We start from the raw sequence: 20,577 nt of genomic DNA, 5'->3' as shown, positions 1-20,577 counted from the left end.
AATCCAAATACCCCATAGGGGGCGGGGAAAGAGGTTAAGAAACAGCCAACGGTGTGGAAGTTGCTGGGGAACTCAGGCTGGGCCAAGACCCAATACCCCACAAGGGGATAAAGGCGGCGCTGATTCCCATTTCCCCAGGGACAGCTCCTGCTAGAGAAGTGTTATGCAAAATCAAAGTATCAAAAGAGTCAGCCCCGCTGACTATGGACATGCTGGGTGCAGCAGAGACAGCCAGTCTAGAGAAAACACGGCCTGTCCATAGCTGGACTGCCCCAGCGCTGACCCACGTATGGTACAGATCAGTCTGGGTTTTAATAGTTATGTAAAATACCAGCCACCATATCCCAAACTCATGTTTAAAGAGTAAACTATCACCAGGATGGCAATAAATGATAATTCTGTAGTTTTGGAACAGAGGTGCATATTTTAAAATATGCTGAAGTGACTGATGTGACCCCAGTTATCAAGAAGGCACCTGCAAACTATAAAACTACTCTGTACCACTGAAGATGAGGTGCGGCATACACAGCAGATTACAGGCACAATAGGCTTTTGGACTGGAATTTAATGAAGGGGGTGGCGTTAGGAAAGAATTCCATTCCATGTGTAATTTTCCCTCCAGTTGTGGATCCCAACTTTTTGCTGATGTTAAACACCATAGTCTGACTTTGCCATAGAAACACAGCCTTCTGCTGCACCCCCCGCCCCCTCACTTTATAATGGGGAAACTGACATGCCCTTAAAGAAGGTCAGTACTGGGAGATGGTTTCCCTTAGTCCTTGTGGCAACTTTTCTGCAACATGTTGCAAGTGCAAAAGGTACCTTCCAGTATAGTGCACTTGGGGGTTCCTGTCATTTCTAAAGGCCCTAGATACTCTCGAAGGACAGGGATGGTGGCAGCTTATTTCATGTATTTTTAACCCTTTCCTGCCAGGTAAGCCACGATTACCGCGTTTGGCACGATTAGGTGGCCTGGCTCCAAAATGGCCATGCCACAAGGTTCTTTGTCCGGTCCTTTGGCCATCTTGCCCCTTCACCTTCCCCAGGTTGAGGCGACCCGGGTAAGTCCTTATTTGGGCATGCATTCTCCTATGAAACACCAAGCTTTTACGGGCTTCTGCATGCCTTGTGTGTGCATTTCCAGAGTGTGGGCTAGACTGCCTGGTTCCAATACACTTCCTGGGTGCCAGTCTCTCTAGCGTGCTGTGAATGCCTGGGACCACCGTAGTCCACGATTGGTGGTATGCCTGTATGGGAGCATATCTTCCATTGGGTCCTCTTCGTTTTGGCATGAAGGAGATTTTGGATAAGAGAAGGCTCCAAACACCCATACCATGTCGATCTATGGAGTTCTCACTCAACGCAGGATAGGATCCAAGTATCCTGAAACTAAGAAGCAGAGCCGAGGAACCGCTGGTGACCCGCTGTAAGGTTTGGTACCCTGAGCCCGCTGTCGCCCCGCCAGACCCATCTGCATCTGATCGTCCCAGGTGGTCTGCGAAGACGCTTCAACCCTTTGGAAGGGTGGGACTAACTATTCTCTGCAACTTCATCAAACCCTGCAAGTCAGCCTTCTCAGAAGTGTCCCTGGGCGAACCAGTGGGCTGACCAGCATGCGCAGGTCCTTTGGTCTGAAACGGCTGCGGTTTCAAGGAGGCCCTTGAAACTTGGTACATCGCAAGCTCTGTGTTTACGGCACTCTCACACCGAATTACATACACTTGGCATTCCCAGGTCTGGAGTAAAGAGAGCGCCCAAACCAGAGCACACGTGGTTACTGTGTCGCCCAGCCGTGGTGTCAAACTTTGCAAACTCAGTGCAGCTGTTCTGTGCCCTGAAGCCTGCTACAGCAGGAGTGGAGAAATTGCCACTGTCCTGCCTGGGAATCAACGACGTTTCTTTGTCGCTGAAAGCCACAGAGCCGCGAGATTGCACCATTTGAACCTACAATGTAAGTGGACTCGACTGCCAAAGTTTAGTCCGGAGTGCGCCAGGTGTCGGTGAGTAATTGCAACCCTACCCAGTGGCCCCTAGCGCATCCATCAATTTTTTTACGCCAAAGTGCCTCCCCACCCCCTGAGGGCCCCTCCCTTGCTAGTACTGCGAACTAGCAAACTATTGCCAACTCCAGGGCGTGGCTTGTCGGCCATGCAGTAGGACGCCAATTCCAAGAGCTCCGTAGATATCCTGCATAAAACAGAAAAAATGGCTACAAATGCTGTTTAACGCAGCAGCAACAAGAGGAGACATTGGAAGGTCTCCAGATCACCTGGACAAACTTCCAAGAGAAACCGAGGTGCGGAACAGAACCTATCCCCCAGATACGGGTCGCAAGATGGCAGACTCATCCGGCCAGGCCAGCTGAAGAGAGCCGCGCTGGAGGACCGCAAGTCCACCCCAGAGTAGAGAAAAAGCAGTCCAGAACATTGGTGGCGCTGGTGAAGACCAGAGAGGACGCAGCCATGGACTGTCGGCCGTAACATGAGCAGACTGCCTCTCCTACAGCACGAGGCCGGCCCCCCCCCCCCCCCCGGCCCCCCCCCCCCCCCCAACCCCCCCCCCCCCCCGGCGCAGCAATGAGATCTGTGAGCCCGGACCTCCCGGGAACCCAGCATCGCCGAGGAATGGAGACGCTGTCCAGAGCAACGAGGAGGGCCCTAGAGAGCTGGCGGGAGTCCCAGGGTGAGCCTTGCGGGCACAACACACAGGCCCGGACAAGGTACGAACCAGCAGCCTGCATTGGAGGGTCACCAGGACGCCCCGTACCCCCACGGCACCCTGATTTCAGTGCACAGGAGAGGGACTAGCACCACCACAATAGAGACTAAAAGGGCCACGGAGCCCAGGCCAGCAGGACGCAGCGCGGAGTGCAGAGATTAACATTGAGGCTGAGAAGGAAGAAGACACGGACCACGGCCTGTGCAGGGTGGAGGGGGCTGAAGGAAACACTGATGGAACACATACACAAATGGTGCTAGAATGAACAAAGGTGTGAGAACAACAGCGGCACTCAGACGGACCGAGGCAATCACTACTGGTGCGCAGATAGCGACTTGGGTGCAGTCATACAAGCGGTGGCAGACTAAGACCCCCTCTACTGCAAGTCTGCACGGGGAACGAGGAACATCCAAATACAGCCTACCTAGGCACGCATGCCTCGCACATGGGAGGGCACACTCAATTCGCCCGGGGAACAGGCCGGCCACCGGGAGGCCCTGGAAACTGTTTGATGGCATGGAGGAGGATGGCGAGGGCTACCCTGCGATGGACATAACTGAGGTTTCACGGAACGCTAAACCCCAACGTTAGCAGCTGAATGCTCTGGGAAAGATTTAGCAGCCCACGCAGCATAAATAGCTTGCCGGAGCAAGAGAGTGCGGAGAAGGTGCAGGGCGGAAGAAAGGGCACGAAGGAATAACATCCGTATAGTAGGACAAAGAAGGTAGGAACCCCACGGGGTATGTGGAGAATCTGGCTCGAGGAGATTGGGACAGCCTCTGCCCCAAGGTTTTGTGGTGGGGAGAGCACACAGAGCCCAGACTAGGAAGCCCCCACCTGGAGCCCCCCCCCCACCGCAAGATCAATGATCACCAGGATCATTAACTTCAAAGACAGGGAGAAAATATGGACTTGAGAGAAAGGGGGGGCGGGGGTGGGTGATCACCAGGACCGCTTCCAGAATTATCATATACCCAGATTACACAGTCATGGTCCATAAGCAGAGCGCGCGGTTTGGCCCTACCAAAGAACGCCTCAAGGAGGCAGGCGTGCACTATATGCTGCTCTATCCAGCTAAACTTTAAAGTGATGCACCAGGAAACAACGTGCTTCTCTGAGACAGAGGAGGCACATTCATGGATGGACCAACAAGGCATCCCACAGCAGAGACCCAGGAATGGCAACGGGGAAGGGAACCCATCCCAAGAGCGGGACCCAGCATATGTGGAGATCGGGAGAATGAAACTAAGCATGCCAAAATGAATTAAAGAGGAGCGACAGGACCTGCCGCTGCAGAGGTCGACAGGGGACACAACCCCAAAGTGTTATCACAAGTTTGAGATGTCAGCTTTAAGGCATCACGTTGCCGCGGGCCGGTCCCACTTCGCTGCTTCTCTTGCCGGAGACCGAGCAGGAGGTGGGAGGCTGGGCATTGGTTTGATAGTTCTAGTTAGTCGAGTGGTTGGTTGTTAGATGGCACGGACAGTAGGGGGAAGCAACATAAATACGAACTATGTAAGAAGAGTAGAAGGCGGCAGAAATAAGGAGGAACGGCGGGCCAAGGCTCAAAGACACACCCCAGGTAGCAGACACAGGGAATCTAAGAAACAGGAGCACATCAGAGTGAGGGAGATGACTACTGGTTGGCATGTCGGTAGATCACCTCATGCAGGGATAAGGGGAATAGAAGCAGTGGGTGCACAGAAGGCTATGGGACGAAGAAGCCGGAAGAAGCACAGAGACTATGAGCTCGGCTGAGAACAATCACGTGGAATGTTAGGGGGCTCAACGCCTATGTAAAAAGACTCAAGTGTATGCCTGGCTGTACAGAATGAAGGTTAAAATAGCAATGTTGCAAGAAACCCACTTGACAAGGGAGAAGCAGACCAAAGTGGACAAGAAATGGGGAGGGCAGATCTATAGCTCCACATACTCGAACTAGGAGAGGGGAGTACTGATATGGGTGGCCCTAGGGGTACCATTCAAGCCAATAAAACAAGAATGCGACACAGAAGGAAGACTGTGCATTGAATGCTGGAGAATAAAGAAGTATGCTTGATAAATAAGTATGCACTGAACCACGATGCAACATAATTCTTCAAGAAACTTGCGCCTAAACTGGCCCAGTACAGAGACGCAACATTTATCTGGGTGTGCGATTTCAACTGCACGTTAAACCCTCTCCTAGATAGACCAGACAAACACAGGAGGCCGGCACCCCCAGCCAAGGTGCTACAATCGATCCTGACCCGATTACAACTGGCTGACATCTGCAGGAAGCTACATGGTGAGGAGAGGGGGTACACACAATACACCACATGGGATATTCACATGCATAGACTATTTACGGGCACGGAATCTCTGAAAGTTTATGGGGATACATATTAAAGTACGTACACTCTGACCATACACCAATATTAGCAACATGGGCACACCAATAGAAAGGCTCAGATATCAACATGGCAGCTGAGGGCGGAAGCATTGAAGGAGGGCGAATTCGAGGAACCCATGCATGATGTGATAGGGGAGTATTTTGACCACACTGAGGGAAGCGTGGAGTGTAATGCCACTTTGTGGGACGCATTCGAAGCTGTAGTAAGGGGGCAGCAATCGGGAAGGCAGGGGGACTGAGAGGGGACGCCCTGGCAGAGCTTGGCAAGCTGGAAAAGAGATAGGTGGAAGGGGAAAAGACACCTGGCAGGGACTACGGGGGAGGAACCTAGAGAACTAACAGCGTTGAGACTGAGATGTGTGGAAGTTTGGGAGAAACTGGGAAGACAGGACTATGGGAAATATACAGAGGCTGCATGCGGAAGGGGATAAACCGGGAAGGCTTTTAGCCTGGCTAACTAAACAGGAAAGTAAAAAAAAGACCCAATCAATGAGATATACAAATGGTACTGGGAGAGAGGTTGGAGACCAGCAAGGCATTAATGACATATTTGAGCTTTTATGTGCGTCTGTATGCCCCTAACCCTGAGGTGGACCCGGGTGATATAGCAGATGCTTTGGCAGAGATAAGATTGCCGAAACTAACAGGAGAGTCACTAGACAAACCCCTTACAGTGGAGGAAAGCGTGTCAATCACTGAACACCCGTCGGGCAAATCCCCCGTAAATTCCTCTCAGCCAACAACTGTGTCACTCTAGCCACAGCACTCATACTGTCCAAGCTAGACTATTGTAATATCCTATTCCTTGGCACTTCCAAAGCCAACCTAGCCAAACTTCAACTCATGCAAAACAAAGCCCTCAGAGCAGCTCTAGGCATCAAAAAATCCGAACATATCTCTAACACCAGAAGAGCCCACCACTGGCCCCCCATCCAAGCCAGAATTCTATTTAAAACCCTGAGCATCACCCACAAATGCAGGGCTAACGAAGCTCCCAACAACACAGTCATGATGAAGCCCCAGACCAGACTCCTCAGGTCCAACAAAAACGCATACCTTGAAACCCCCAGATACAAAAGAGAGAAAGCAGGGGGTAGTAGCTTCAAAACACTGGCCCCCAGACATTGGAATGTGCTACCTTCCCACATTATGAATGAAACCTCCGTCCCTAAATTCAAAAGCTTCTTGAAGACTTGGCTCTTCAATAAGTTCTAACTGAACCAGAGCACTAATCCCCTCCAATTAACTGTTTATACCCGACCGCTTTGTATATTATTGTATATTATTGATTGCTATTCCTGTGGTCCTCTGTTCTTTCTAAGATTGCATTCTCCCATTGTCTGTAACTACGCCGTGATACCCCCGGGTCTGGGCGTATAACAAATGTAATAAATAAAAAAAATAGCATCGAGATTGCTGGACACGTATCTGGAGGCATATGGGGGGGGTGGCCATCAGTGATCATGTCGGAATCAGTGATTATACCGATCCTAAAACCTGGGAAATCACATCAATCAGGACGTAAAAATCCTTACGGCAATCCTTGCAACCGCCTTAAACGGGTGATGCCCGCGCTGATCAACTCGGATCAGACAGGCTATGTCCCAGGGAGGAAGGAGGAACACGTCGTGGAACCTACGAAGACTCCACCACGTAGTGGACCAGACAAATTCTAGACAGGGCGAATGCACTATAGCGCAGTTAAAGCCTTCGACTCCGTGAACTGGGGATGGATGCAGAATGTCCTCGCCCATTTTGGGATAGGAGAGGGGATTAAGCTGCTGTATAAGGAGCCAGAGTTAAAACTGGCTGACACGTCTCTGGAGGATAGTCAGAGGTACCAAGCAAGGCTGCGCACTCACCCGTGTTGTATATACTGGCTTTAGAACCGCTGGCTGCTTTCCTTAGAGCTGAATATGGGGATACTGGAATAGATCTAGATGGGGTGGTGCATCAAATCTCGTATGCGGATGACAGGCTCCGGTTTGTTGGTAACCCGTGGGAAAATCTGCCATGTCTGCTAGAAGCGGTTGGCGCGTATACTAGGCTCTCTGGAATAGTTATAACAAAGAAAAGTCCTCCTTGTTCCCCCTGGCAGGCCTGAGACCGGTCCCAGCGGACCACCTTCCAGACCTGGGCCTTCAGTGGGCACTGTGCTCCTTACGATATCTAGGGGGTAGACATTTATCATTACACAGCAGACACAAATGCAACACACAGGCAGCCCTGGACATGACACGGAAGGCTACGGAGTTTTGGGGAACACTTCCACTGGGGATGATAGGAAGGGTGGCACTTTTGAAGATGGTGGTATTTCTATGTATGTTATACTATTTCACAAACATCCCATACAACATACCCAGGCCCTTCTTCACAAAATTGAACACATTGGCACGAACGTTCCTGTGGGGAGGTGCAAGATAGCTATGACTACTTTGCAAAGGACTACGAGGTGGGAGGTATCCGGCTGCCAGATTTTGTCAAATTCTACCTGGCAGGGCAGCTACAATGTGGTGAAATGGCTGGGGGAAGAAACAACGATAGACAATACTTCACCAGCCGGTGTTGAAACAGTGCTACCCGAAGGAACTGCCATGGATTGAAAAATCATTGGTTAGGATGCTACCAAACATGGTCAGACTTGCAATCACCCTGTGGGGCAGAGTGTGGAAACTCCAAGGGACTAAGATCCTAGGTCAACGCAAATCCCCCTGGCGGGATTTGCAGGCCTGGACACATGGAACCTAGCAACTTGTCTATCCCAGTGGGAGGCCAAGGGTGTAGCACAGATAGGCGATCTGAGGGAAGATGGGCAGAATTCCAGAACACTGTTATACCATGACATTCAGCGAGGACAATTTTTCCTACATAATAGCATGATAAAGCTCAAGAAGAGATGGGCGGAATGGCCAGACAGAGGATAAGGAAGGAGGGTTGGACACATGGTACGACATCTCAGTAGGTGGGCACACAACTTCCAGGATTTACGCACAGCTGCTAGAATCCAGTAATGTGCAAGTACTACAGATGAGAGAAAGTTGGGAAAGGGAGCTTCAAATGCCCTTTAGCAAGCAGGAGTGGGCCAGAGTACTGAGATATGCGAAGAAAGTGTCCAGGAACATAAGGTTTAGACAAGCGCAGCTGTACTTCACGCACAGGGCATACCTTACGCCCAGAAGGATGGCTATGATGAAACTGGGACAGCTCGTAATTGCCCCTGCTCTGCCAACGAAGAGGCTGACAAGTCGCATATGCTCTGGTCCTGTCCAGTGGTCCAGACCTTTTGGGAAGGAATCAAAGAGGCAGGAGGTGGCATCCAAATGCACGCAGGGAACCCGGAATGGTACCCATTAAGCCTCTTGCCAAGAGGGGGCAGACAAAGGATGCATCTGGCAAAAATGAAAGACTTGGTGTGCATACTGGTCAAACGACAGATGGCGATGGTGTGGAACTGCAGGGAGGGCCCAACTATAGACTCATGGTGGTCGGATCTTCAGAGATGGGTGCTGGCAAAAACAGTGGTGTGGACAAGGGCGGTACAAAGGGGAAAGCGGGCAAAATATATTGGCATGGAACTCCCTGATGCAAGACCCATTTGATTGAGGGTCAGAGAGCAGTAGAAACGAACACTAACAAGAAATGGATAGGCATATGCCGGTTTTGAGACCGAAGCAAAGGATGGAAGCGGACCAGGACAAAATTGCCGCAAACCGCTCCATGAGAATAAGGAGGAAGCAGACCCATGCTGAGGTTTAATGTTTTGTTTGTATATTGGTTATTGTTGTTGGTTTTAAAAAATTAAACAGTTTCAACAAAAAAAATAACCTACTGCCACTCTTGGAACCTGCTCTGCCCTGTTGGGGAGACCCTCCACGAATAGTGGGAACTTATTCTGCATCAACTCAACCACCTTCCTGGGCTGCTACAGCTTCAGTTTCGCCCATCTACATTACCGCGTGTGCCAGAACTGCAAGTGCATTTGAGCAATAGGCTACCCCCTATTCTTAGGGATTGGAGCCTCTCAATTAGGATTGCGTTTGTTGCAGAACTGCCTAGAGATTTTATTTGCACAACTTCCTTCCCTTTTCTAGGTTGTGGACCCATTTTGTGCAATCCTTTAGGCCCCTTTGGTCTTGTATATATGTATTTTAGTAGAATTGTGTTTTAAAAGTATTACTGTTAATAACTCATGTTGAAACTCAAAGGCCTTGAATGCATTTGTATTTTTAATATAGATACACCTGACGGAGTGATGTTGTAAGTGTCCTTTACTCTGTGCTCATTGAGGTCTTTCAGTCACCCTCACCCTTCCTGAGACCTAGTCTTGACCGCTGCCAGCGCTACCTTAATTGGTCTGATTTGTCCAGAAGGTTACCATGTTCCAACAAAACTAGGCTGGCCTTCTGAACCTCTGCCCACCAGGTCAGAGTTCTGAAATCTGTCTTAACAGGTGGCCTCCTTAACTACCATCATTTACCATTTCATTTAAAAAAGAAATCGAAGAAATCAGGGCGTCTACACCCTTGCCAGATGGCAACCCTTCACAGATACAATCTACAGTGCCAGTTAGGTGATGGTACTATGGATTTAGAATCAGATTATAGGAGGGCATCCAAGGCTTAGTGAACTCCGAGGTTAGCCAAACCCATGGTATGCATGGAGAGCATTTTATTTCTCAGAGGAAAATGAGTGGGGTGAGGGCTCCACAATGAGTCCACACAGTAAAGCACACAATTAGATAGGCATGTACAAAGAAATACTTTAGGCCCAAAAACACACTAAAATAAGCAGGTAGTAGTAGCACGCAATACTCCATAATCAAACAAAGTCACAGTCAGGTTTGTAGAAATGCATACAATTACTAAGACAAAGAAGAGTTAAGTGGTGATGCAGTCAAATGAAATAAAGTTCACTAGAAAGATGCGTCCAATCCCTATGATGTATGGGGCCTTTCAGAAACAAGCGTCTGAGAACAGGGGGCTTGGCGGCGGGGGTGAATGCGTTGCGATTACTTAACCGCCTCACTCCGATTTTCCTCCCAAGGACTAGGTGGGTCGACAACAATGCTGCAGTGCTAAAATTCGACAGGGAGGTGACATTCCCACATCTGGCAACCACCAAAGTTCTGGCAAAGTTTCTGCTGAGGTAGCCCACTGGAGAGCTGGATAGGAACGGGATTGGTGGGCCTCTTCTTGAGTCTTCAGTCAGCTGCTCTTCTACACAGGATACTTGGCTCCAATGCAGATCTGAAGCAAGTCCAAGCCCACCAATGGTAAGGATCTGCACCATTCAAACAGCCAGCAATGGTCCAATCAGGGACCACTGTTGGTTTCACACACAACCAGACACTCTGGCACCGTAGACGTGGAGTGGTACCAGACGGTTCCACCCACTTCCTGAGGCCGCCATCCCCTCCCCCAGAGACACAATCACTAGCCCACAATAGCAGCAGCTTTGTCTGGGCAAGTGCATCATCTTATATGGTTTTCTGACCTGAGAAGGAAGGAAGAAGGCCAAAGGACACGCGACAACCCTGTGGCATGGCCATTTTAGGACACTGGCCATGTTTAGTAGCCAAACATGTTAAAAGCGAAGGCACACATTAAAAAAAAATGCCAAAAAACGTTTTTAAAAAAAAAGCAACTTGCTGCCATCAGCTTGTCTTTAGACATTGACTAATCAGGGTGAGCTTCCCGTCTCCCCTGGGGGAGGCACGGGGGAGGGGGTGTGGAGCCGCTCCCTTTTTAAGGCTAGGGAGGCGAGTCCACTGCGCAAGATCCTCCCTAGGTGTCTGGGCAAGTGGGGCTCACTGGGAGATGCACCCCCTAGGGGATAAGGAATCCCGATCCTGCAAAGAACTCCCTGGAGCATCCACTGTAGCAGCATATATGGGACAATGATGTGTGAAGAACATGGACCTTTGGCAGAAAGCAAAACTAAAATACATTATGCACCAGGAAAACAATCTGTCTCTTTAAAGAGACAAATTTAACTGAGGAGAGAGGGCCAGGGCAAACCCCTGGCATCAGGTTGCCATGGAGAGGAGAGAGGTTCATAAGCAGGGGAAGCCCCTCCCCCCACAACATCACCCCATGGAGAGGAGGAGCAAAGGAGAGCTGCAGACTTTGAGAAGTCCTGAATGCCAAAAAAAAAAAAAAAAAACAATGGAGGTCTGGCGTTCACAAGAACAGAAAAACAGGAATCATAACCCTGGTGGTGGCGTGACCATGACGACACTGGTGGTCCGCACCCATCCAACTACGCCGAAACCACCCAGGTGGGGAGTGGACGAAACTTCCTGGTGCCTGCAACCCTGACCGGTCGCACGGAGAAGAGAGGGCAGGACGCCGGCAACATCGAGAAGAACAATATACAGAGTGGTATTTCTGGCGTCCTGTCCGCGGTCTTCTCTCTCCGTGCGATCGGTCAGGGTTGGAGGAACCAGGGAGTCTCATCCACTCCCCACCTGGAAGGTTTGGGCACAATATAGCCAAGCCCAACAACATTCCCCTGCAGGCAAGGAGGCAACAGGGAGAACCAGGAGGGGCAATGTAATGAAGCGGGAAAAAAAAAGTTCTCCAAGTGAAATTGACGAGATAATGAATATAAAACCATTTAGGTAGAACTGTGATAAAGCGATAAGAGAATAACGAATAAGCCCGAGAGAAGACTCATTAAGGACTGGGCAACAATGCCCTAGAAAGAGGGGAATGTACCCCATGGTTGAAGTAAAGAGTGGAACAAACCAGCGAGAGCATCCTACAAGTATGAATGTGAAGTGGGAAAAATAATCCAAGTGAGAAGCCCCAGGAGAAGGGGGAAGGTCAAATTACAACAAAGTACATCCAAACTAAGAAGGTCTGGGATACAAGAGCCATAAAGGCACACAAGTCTGGAAAGACTGTAAGAAAGGGTGTCCGGACTGTCGAAAAGGCAGGCCCTAAAGGAGGAGATAAAAACACAAGTGTATTGTGAAAGAATTGCAAGAACTTATCCAAAGGGTGGCAAGAGACCATCTGAAAAAGACAAACGTACTAAAGAGACATTTCAATAAGACGCCTAGGATAAGGGTTACGTTCTCCCGATCTACTTTTAGTTTAAAAAGTGGTATGGTCAGTTAGAAATAGTTTGGACCGTGGACATTCATTTGTTACTTCCCGACGACCTCATTTTATTTATATAGGCTGGGATCGCTGTTTCAATACGGGGCAGATGGCCTTACCCATCAATAGAAATGTTCAAGTCTCCTAACCTGTTGCACTCTGTGCGCGTAACATTTGATTAAATTCAACACATTGAACGTATTGAATGATTACTGGAGATCTCATCTTTTTTAGATGATTGAATAATTCAATACATGACATCCATTAGCTGTAAAAGGTCATTTAACAGCTTTGAGGGTGTGCAGGGGAAGGGAGTGTACATCAATTTAGGCCACTGCTTTGTGATTAGTTTGGCGACTTTGTGCCAGACCAGCTTTATCTCCCCAGCACCTTTGTATACATTAGTCGTTATTCTTGAATCTATTACCCATTACGTAATAAGGTGTACACTACCTTGATCCGTTCTATTCATTTCACAAGTTAACCACATCTTTGTGGAGTGACACTACCAACGGTATGCACCCTCTATATTCACAATTATTCTTTTGTAACATGCTTAATATCAGGAACCAATTTGTAAGATCCTAGGATTCACACCCCTGTTGCCATGCGTGGTCTTGATTTCAAGACAAAATGCGTTAACCCTGAGGTATCCCCCCAGCCCTGGGAGGATTACCAATTGGCATCCAAGTCAGTCATTTTCAAAAACGAAAATACTCAAAACCAAACATGCTACAACATTAGCCTTCAGCGACAAAGAAGCAACACACATTCTTGATGTAATCAAAGACACAGAAAGAACAACTTCCACTATAGAGTATATATCAGGAGGGAAATATCCACCCTTCTACATTAGCTCAGTACTATAAGGCCAAACAAACACCAAGGAGACCCAGAATATATCTATGTCCAACTCAATGCAAAAGAGAACAGCAACACTGAAAATATGGGAGCAGATTCTTAAATGCTCTCTTGATCCAATACTTTTGACCATAGAACAAGACATCACGGAACTTAAAGAACATTAAAAACAGACTTGTCTCAAGAACTGTCCAAGATACTAAAGGATACCAATAGGAAGCTAGAAACTTAAAACCGGGAAATTGGTAAAAAAAAATTTAAAAAAAAAAAAAAAATCAGGACATTTAGAAGGGATATTTTGAACTACTCTTGTGATAGTGTACTTACGTGGCAAAAGTATAATTACCAGAACCAACCTTTTTAACCAAGTGGACAACCCAGCCAACCAAAACAACCCAAAACACTGGTGCAGAAACCCATCCATCTAGTGACATTAGGAAACAGCACCACGCCATCTTCAATTCAAATTACAGACAATAGTGTCACAGACGTGAATCCCTCACTGCCAAAAGGGGCAGCAACTAAATCCTCATGTAGTCTTTTAAGGGCAGGAAAAACAAGGAGAAGAGATAAGAAAACTAAGAGGGCGGGAGGGTGAGATAAGACAGTAAATTAGTTGTCAACATTTCCAATCGGGTATTCGCCAAACCAGAAATGCACCCACTCAATTAAGGACTATCCTTTGTTCCAACAAATACCTCTTTAATTAACACAAATATAGCCAAGCTTACAAGAAAACATGAGGCAGATGGTATTCTGCGACTCAGTACCACCCATAGAGGAAAGACCAATGTTTGGAAATGAAATCCAAAACCACATTTAAGCCCAGTGTCAGCACTCGATCAGTTTGAATACTCCATCAGTCTATAAAATACTGACTTCAAAGCACAAACTTTAAGGAAACAGCAACACAAGTTACTCAGAATTAGCTAATGACATCTATAAACAATTAAATCAGCTAAACATGGTTGGTGCGATTGTAATCATGGACAGTGATTTTTTACAACGCTGTTTAACAATTCTAAATGACAAAGACACCGACCCGTATTGAATGCTTTGGACTAAGAATGGATAACTGAAAGAACTAAGTATTATCTGAATACATTTCACCATCATGCTGGTATTCTATGGACTTCCAAAGATCCATAAGAATCTTAGTACATTACCCTTAAAATCAATAGTGGCTGTTACTAATAGCATCTTCGACCCTCTAGCCAGATATGTGGCCAAATTGCACCAACCAATTGTACAAAAGATTACGACCTACTTGAGAGATAGCACCAATTTCCTCACTACACTGGAACGGATATGAAGATTGGACACCATTCACCCAGGATGTACAGAGCCTGTATACGTCCATTCCTCATAGCAATGGTCTGGATGCTCTTGAATGGGCCCACCTACACGAAGACTTTTACATCTAATAAAGTATTCACCCTTGAGTTGGCTAAGATTTTGTACAACAATTATTTTCACTTCCAAAAATACTTCGACCTCCAAATATCAGGTACTTCAATGAGCGTCACCAATGGCCCCAGTATACGCCAATTTTTGTATGCAAGACAACACAAACTAGACCACCAAATATGGAAGACCAAACTTGTGGAAAAGATACACTGATCTATTTGGTATCTGGAAGGGTCCCAAGGATGAACTGGAAACATTCTTGAAATATCTCAATTAACATCCACAAATTAAATTTACACTGGAGATTGGAACACAATCCACTTCTTAGATGTCCTTATAACACCAAGCAGAAATAAACGTACTACCTCATCTGCCAGGAACCCACTGATGTGAACACCACACTGCATTATGCAAGTTATCGTCCTCATCTGAAAATAACTTACCATTGAGCAAGTACATGAGAATACAGAGAAGTTCTCAGAAGATCAGACCTACTGTTAAACTATGGAAAACGTATCTAACACATTCGAAGCCGGGGGTTATCGAGGCATTAGAAAAAGCTGAAAGGAGACGTGAAACAGATCAAAAAGAATCTCCTCACACTCCAAACACGCCAGAATGAACCACCTTTTGTACACTTTATGAAATTCTCTAAACAGAGTTGTCTGATCAAGGGTATTATAAAGAAAAACTGGAAGATCATTGGACCCCCCATCCAAATCAACAAATTATTTCCCAAACCACTGATGAGGGCATATACTCAAGGCAGAAGCCTTAGACAACATTGCGCAGGCCGAAAAAATAGATCAGGTCAAACAAACATTCATTGGAAAACCAAACATCCAAAAAGGTGACCACTTCATCACAAGACTGGACAAAAAATGTATCCCAAACAGTTCCCCACTTGTGACTCAAAATGACCGATATATGGCCTAATCTGTCTCTGTGGGAGATGCTACGTAGGCCCAAGCACCTCCTGGAAAATAAAAGAATGAACAACAGCACAAATCAAACATCAGAACCGGTAATCAGAAATCCCCAGTGTCCAGATGCTTCGCAGACATGATTCTAGCACAGTTGAGATATGTAGTACTGGAAAATGTACCAAGAGGAGGGGCTATGAATACCCTTTAAGCCAAAAGAGAACATTTTCTGGATCCAGATTCAACTCCATGGCCCCGATGGGACCCAATGAAGAACTTCACTGACACCGTTTCTTTAAATATCCAGCACACAACCATACCGTATGGATTGATACCACGACAGCATTTGTAACAGAGTATGACAGAATCTCTAACTGATTAATGCTTAGGTATCCATGCATGACCATTGGGTTCTTGGAACAGGCCATCTGCAATTACTATTTATGGGAATTATACCCATTCACTGTCAACTATAAATTGTAAACCAGTTGTCAGATATTGAAACATACTGAAATGGGATATGAGAAATGATTCAACCAATACAACAATGAACATTTTACTATTGGAAATGCGGCCATATATGAATTCCTCCTACCTTATATTACACACTGTACTACAAATGTCTGCCTTACAAAATCGTATAGAAATATAATTAGGATGTTATTTATATGTAGCCATTTTATCTACCTTCAGGAGACAGACGTGACAAGATTGTCTGTACAATAAGTCATACTTACAGTTGAGTACTAGTGATAAGAATGACCTGTTCAAGCAATCATGCCCCCAATTATTGTAAAGGGACATGTCAACCTCAGATGCCCAATACTAGTATGTGTTGCGTCTTAAATACATACTAGTTCTTGGACTCTCATAGGAGAGTGATAGTGCTGCCTCTCCATAATTTCCGAGTCCATGTAGTTTACCGGGACACCGTCCAAGGATGGTCCCGAAATTGTCTCTAGGATCCATGGATCAGCCTGTGCTGTTCCAAGGGGGGGGCTGCAGTACATGAGGTCTGGTTCTTGGTGACGGAACTGGGAGGGCAAGGAGCGCAGCCACTAGCAATTGCATAGTCGGTGGGCAGACAGCCTCTGAAGGAATGCGGGCGGGGACAGAAAAAGGGGGTCGACGAGGGCAGCGGGAGGATCAGACGTGGGGTTTAAAGTCCTCACCTATAATATCTGGGGATTGAACTCCCTGCCAAAGCGGCGCAAGGTGGACAACTTCTTGAAGCGTCAGAAACCAGACTCACTTCAAGAAAACCACATTACAGGAGTGACAAGTCAAGGGTACAATTGCGCAGATTTACCACCATATCTTTCAAGCTAACGCAAAGGATAGGACAGCGGGGGTCTGATAGGTGGTTCTAGAATCGGGGGGGGGGGGGGCAAACAAGGGTGATTCGTTAAATTTCACATTAAATCGGATATGTTCACTCCGCTGGTTTATGCACCAAATTCAGACAGGATGGGTTACTGAGAGGGACAATGGCCGAACTGGTCGAGTCAGGTCCTACTGACAGATTTGAATGTGGTATGGGCACCAGAGGCAGATCGCAGTAGGGTGGGGCACCCAACCCAGGGAGCACAATCTCAAAAGGCTTAAAGAGAAGTTTATGGGGAACGACCAATAGACATATGGCGCCCTTACAGGGGCACAGAAGCGGGACAAACATACTATTCACACGTCCATAGGAGACTGCCACGCATAGACTACATTTGGGTGTCTGCCCAGCTAGCGGAGCAATAGGTTTCCCTTGGAGCGATAGCATTGTCTGGCCATGCACACCTGGATGCAACGATAGACATGTACCAAAGCCAGAGGGGTCTCTTGTAATGGTCCCTGCCAGATTGAATACTAGCGGACACTGTCTTGTCAGCGACGGCGGAGAGGAAAATCCAGACCCATTTTCGGTAGAACGCCATATCTGATACCTCCCCAGGAATATGGTGGGACGCCTTCAAGGCGGTTATTAAAAGGGAGTTGATCACTCTTAAGGGACCCAAGTACATGCAGAAAAGGAAACTGGAGGAAGACTTGGAATCACAATTTAAGGACATCATGCCTAAAAGGGGGTATTGCACAACTAGAGAGAGATACGTTGAAATGCCACCGAGCAGGCCGAGGCCAGTTAGATCTGCTAAGGGCCAGAAAGGTGGAAATGAGTTTCCTTAGCGCAACTAGGGCAGGGAAGCAGCCCAGACAATCTGTGAGGGGGAGCAGGGCATGGTAGACAGAGGTAATTCTAGGGTGCTTTGAGCTCAACTCCTCAGACAGGCCTCAGTGGGCCCACAAAAGCATATTTGAACGTGATGAAACTGCCGATTTTCTTGGAGGACATCACAGGGACTCGCGTAGCTATTGGGGAAACTTCCCCAGGTCCAAATGGCTTCACAGACACCTTTTATAATTAAAAAAAAAAAAAAATACTGACCTACTCTTACCCCGCACTTGACACGATTGTATAACTCCTTCGAGGAAACAGGGTGCATTACAGAGCTAGTTGCATACATAAGACACACAGGAAGAAGCGCTATAAAGAATTATAAGCCACTATGGTATGTGAAAAATACTACAACAGATTTTCCTGCCCGATTTGTAATGTTGATTTCAGCACACATTTGCCCGAACTCACTAAGCTGGAGGGCAACAATATTGTCGATTCCATCCCTTCCGAGGATGAATGCACAAGCGCACAGCACCTTTCAACTCAAAGTACAAGAATGTATGTTTAATTGGGGACCCCCAAAAGCAGTGATATGATTAGCATCTTAAATAACAGAAGCTTCAGTTTCTCAGTTGGGGCTCTGTCCCACATGCATTGCAGGCTCCTAAATAGAGAAGGAAATGCAGGTTTTAACTTTCCATAAAACATGCCATTTCAGAAATAGACCATGTAACATTTATTGTGTTTATTTTCGTTTTATTGGTTAAACCTTTTTAACTGTGGCTTTTATGAAACGCCATACTTGCTATAAATATAACCGCCCAAACTCAATCCTGACTGACACCTCACAATTTCCTCTGCGTTAACTGCATTTTACTCACGCCTAGCCGGCGGCATACACTGAAGGGCTTTAGTGACAGTTACCAGAAACTACATGCGTTCATAGATCTTGCACTGGTTGACAAAAATGGCTTTGTTGTAGGTGAAAATGTTACCATGGCATGTTATGGTCTGCTATTTGGATGACTACGTATGGCAATTCTCCAGTATGCTGAATAGGAAAGTATTTAACTTCTCTCAATACAAAAACTTGCCGATTGTTTCAAGTAGGATTAAAAGAATGAACACTTGATTTGCCAGTACCATTTCCTTAAAAACACAAATTGCTGTAGGTAAACTATGGCGAAACCGACATCTTACACGAGTAAATGGTCTTCGCAAAAGTAAAAATATTGCATTTACAAAACGATTTAGTCTTACCTCGTGTCATAGATAACACGTGTAAGAGTAAGTCTTGACAAGCTTTCGTGCAACCATGAAACTCACATTTCTAATTACCAATAAACGTGAAAAGTGTTTTGTAACATGAAACCAGATGTCTAGACAATGAAGTCAAATAACAAAATGCTAGGGTCGAGCAGTTGTCCCTGCCGGGCTTTACAACAACTGCTTTGAGAATGCGAACGTTTTAACAATAAGGAACTCGCCTTTGACGTCAAACTCCTCCTTTGCCATGCGTCAATAACTGACACGGACCAATCGCCTAACTAAAATCGGATGACATATGTACTGTCATGCTACTCAATGTTGATTTAAACGAAAGGGGTGGGTGGAGAAGGTTACAGGTGCTTGAACTTCCATGACCACAGTAATTCGTAACTGTTTGCATACATACGTCAAACAAACGCACGCAATCGTATTGGTTTATAACCAGAAGCAAACGTCATGGTTGCACCCACTTTTGACAAACTACCGACGCGGGTTTGAGCCATTTAAAAAGCTTTCCATCGGTTTAGCACTCGGCCCGAATGACTTCCAGCTGCTTTGGCGGGCCAAAGGAACAGCTTACAAGAGTCGACATAAAGCCTACCAGAGGGTCTACTCCATTAACAACGTGTTCCCAAACTCTAGGAATTGGACATCCACTGCCCGGTTTGATCACCGTCGGTCCTTAAAACTGTGACAACCGCGCCCCAACCTTCCGGCTGCCACGGGATCTTTCAGCCTATATCGCAAAGAGACCTCATCGATGACACTGCCGCCAGCCCTTACTCTTGAGTCTGTTCAAGTGCCCTTTACTCAACCGTGTTTCTGCGGCCCTTAACTACAGCGCAAACCATTTAGCCAATTTACCATCCTTCCCTTGCTCTGCGCACTCTGGCAGCCGCGTCGCCAGCCCTTACCCCCTGGCCGCTTCCAAGCTCTTGATTAGTTTCTTGATCTTCCAGATTTCCACGTTCCTATCCGCAGCGCTCGGGTCGTCCGCCATCTTCTCTGCCTAGGGCCGCGCTGCGGACAGAAAGAAGATGTGGTTAGTGACTGGCCAGGCGAGCTTTAGCCCTGCCTTCGGGCACCTCTGCCCTGGCCTCCTGTCACCTGTCCCAGTCGCCGGCTGTCTCCCGCGCCGCTCGACTATCCTCAGCGAGGCAGGGAGCTCTCCAGCTCTGACGTACGAACCGGCTTCTCAAGCTCTCTTGGCTGCATGTGTTGCAATCTCTATCCGCTCACATGAGGAGTGAACACCTCACTTCCGGTCAGAGCATGTCGCTCTAGGATTGGCGGAAGTATGGAGTAAGAAGTGTTTCCATTGGTTTTGGGGTTCTGGGCTACCACGATTGTACACGTGTTGTGGGATATGTAGTTCTTTTGCGCCCGTACCTTCGATTGTTCTAAACTTTTATTGAAACTAAAACGGGTTTGGGGAACCATCTATTTTTCCCTCCTGTCTCGACCAAACTTACTAATATCTCAGTCAGGATGTCCAAATAAAAATGTGGCCACTATCCTCTGTCCCAACCTATTTCTGTCCCTTACACTTACAACTAAGGATAACGTGAAAAGGGGATTCTGTGTAGAGAATAACCAAAATACCACGAATAAGGTGCCCAAAAGAAGATTTAAAACCAAAGTTCAGGAGGATCTCCCTTCCTCCTAACAGTTCTCATAGTCTCAAAGTTCTTGTTACACCAGACGGGATGATTCCCTTGCCCAGGTGTGTTACCATAT

General features: G+C 47.1%; 1 protein-coding gene across 1 annotated transcript in view; it reads right to left on the bottom strand.

The window, feature by feature from the left end:
• Positions 1-20,088, bottom strand: part of ETF1 (eukaryotic translation termination factor 1) — a 257,735-nt gene extending 237,647 nt beyond the window's left edge. The window contains exons 1-2 of the mRNA XM_069654342.1: positions 19,948-20,088; positions 19,755-19,860 (exon numbers count right to left, since the gene is read on the bottom strand). Coding sequence (XP_069510443.1) covers positions 19,755-19,840 — 86 coding nt within the window. The 5' untranslated portion in view covers positions 19,841-19,860; positions 19,948-20,088. The remainder of the gene's footprint in view (positions 1-19,754; positions 19,861-19,947) is intronic.
• Positions 20,089-20,577: the final 489 nt, after the last annotated feature.

Source organism: Ambystoma mexicanum, chromosome 3q (genome assembly GCF_040938575.1).
Source record: "Ambystoma mexicanum isolate Mex_15411 chromosome 3q, UKY_AmexF1_1, whole genome shotgun sequence".
Lineage (NCBI taxonomy): Eukaryota > Metazoa > Chordata > Amphibia > Caudata > Ambystomatidae > Ambystoma > Ambystoma mexicanum.
The sequence above is the reverse complement of the archived record's forward strand: the minus strand, read 5'-3'. Positions and strand labels throughout refer to the sequence as shown.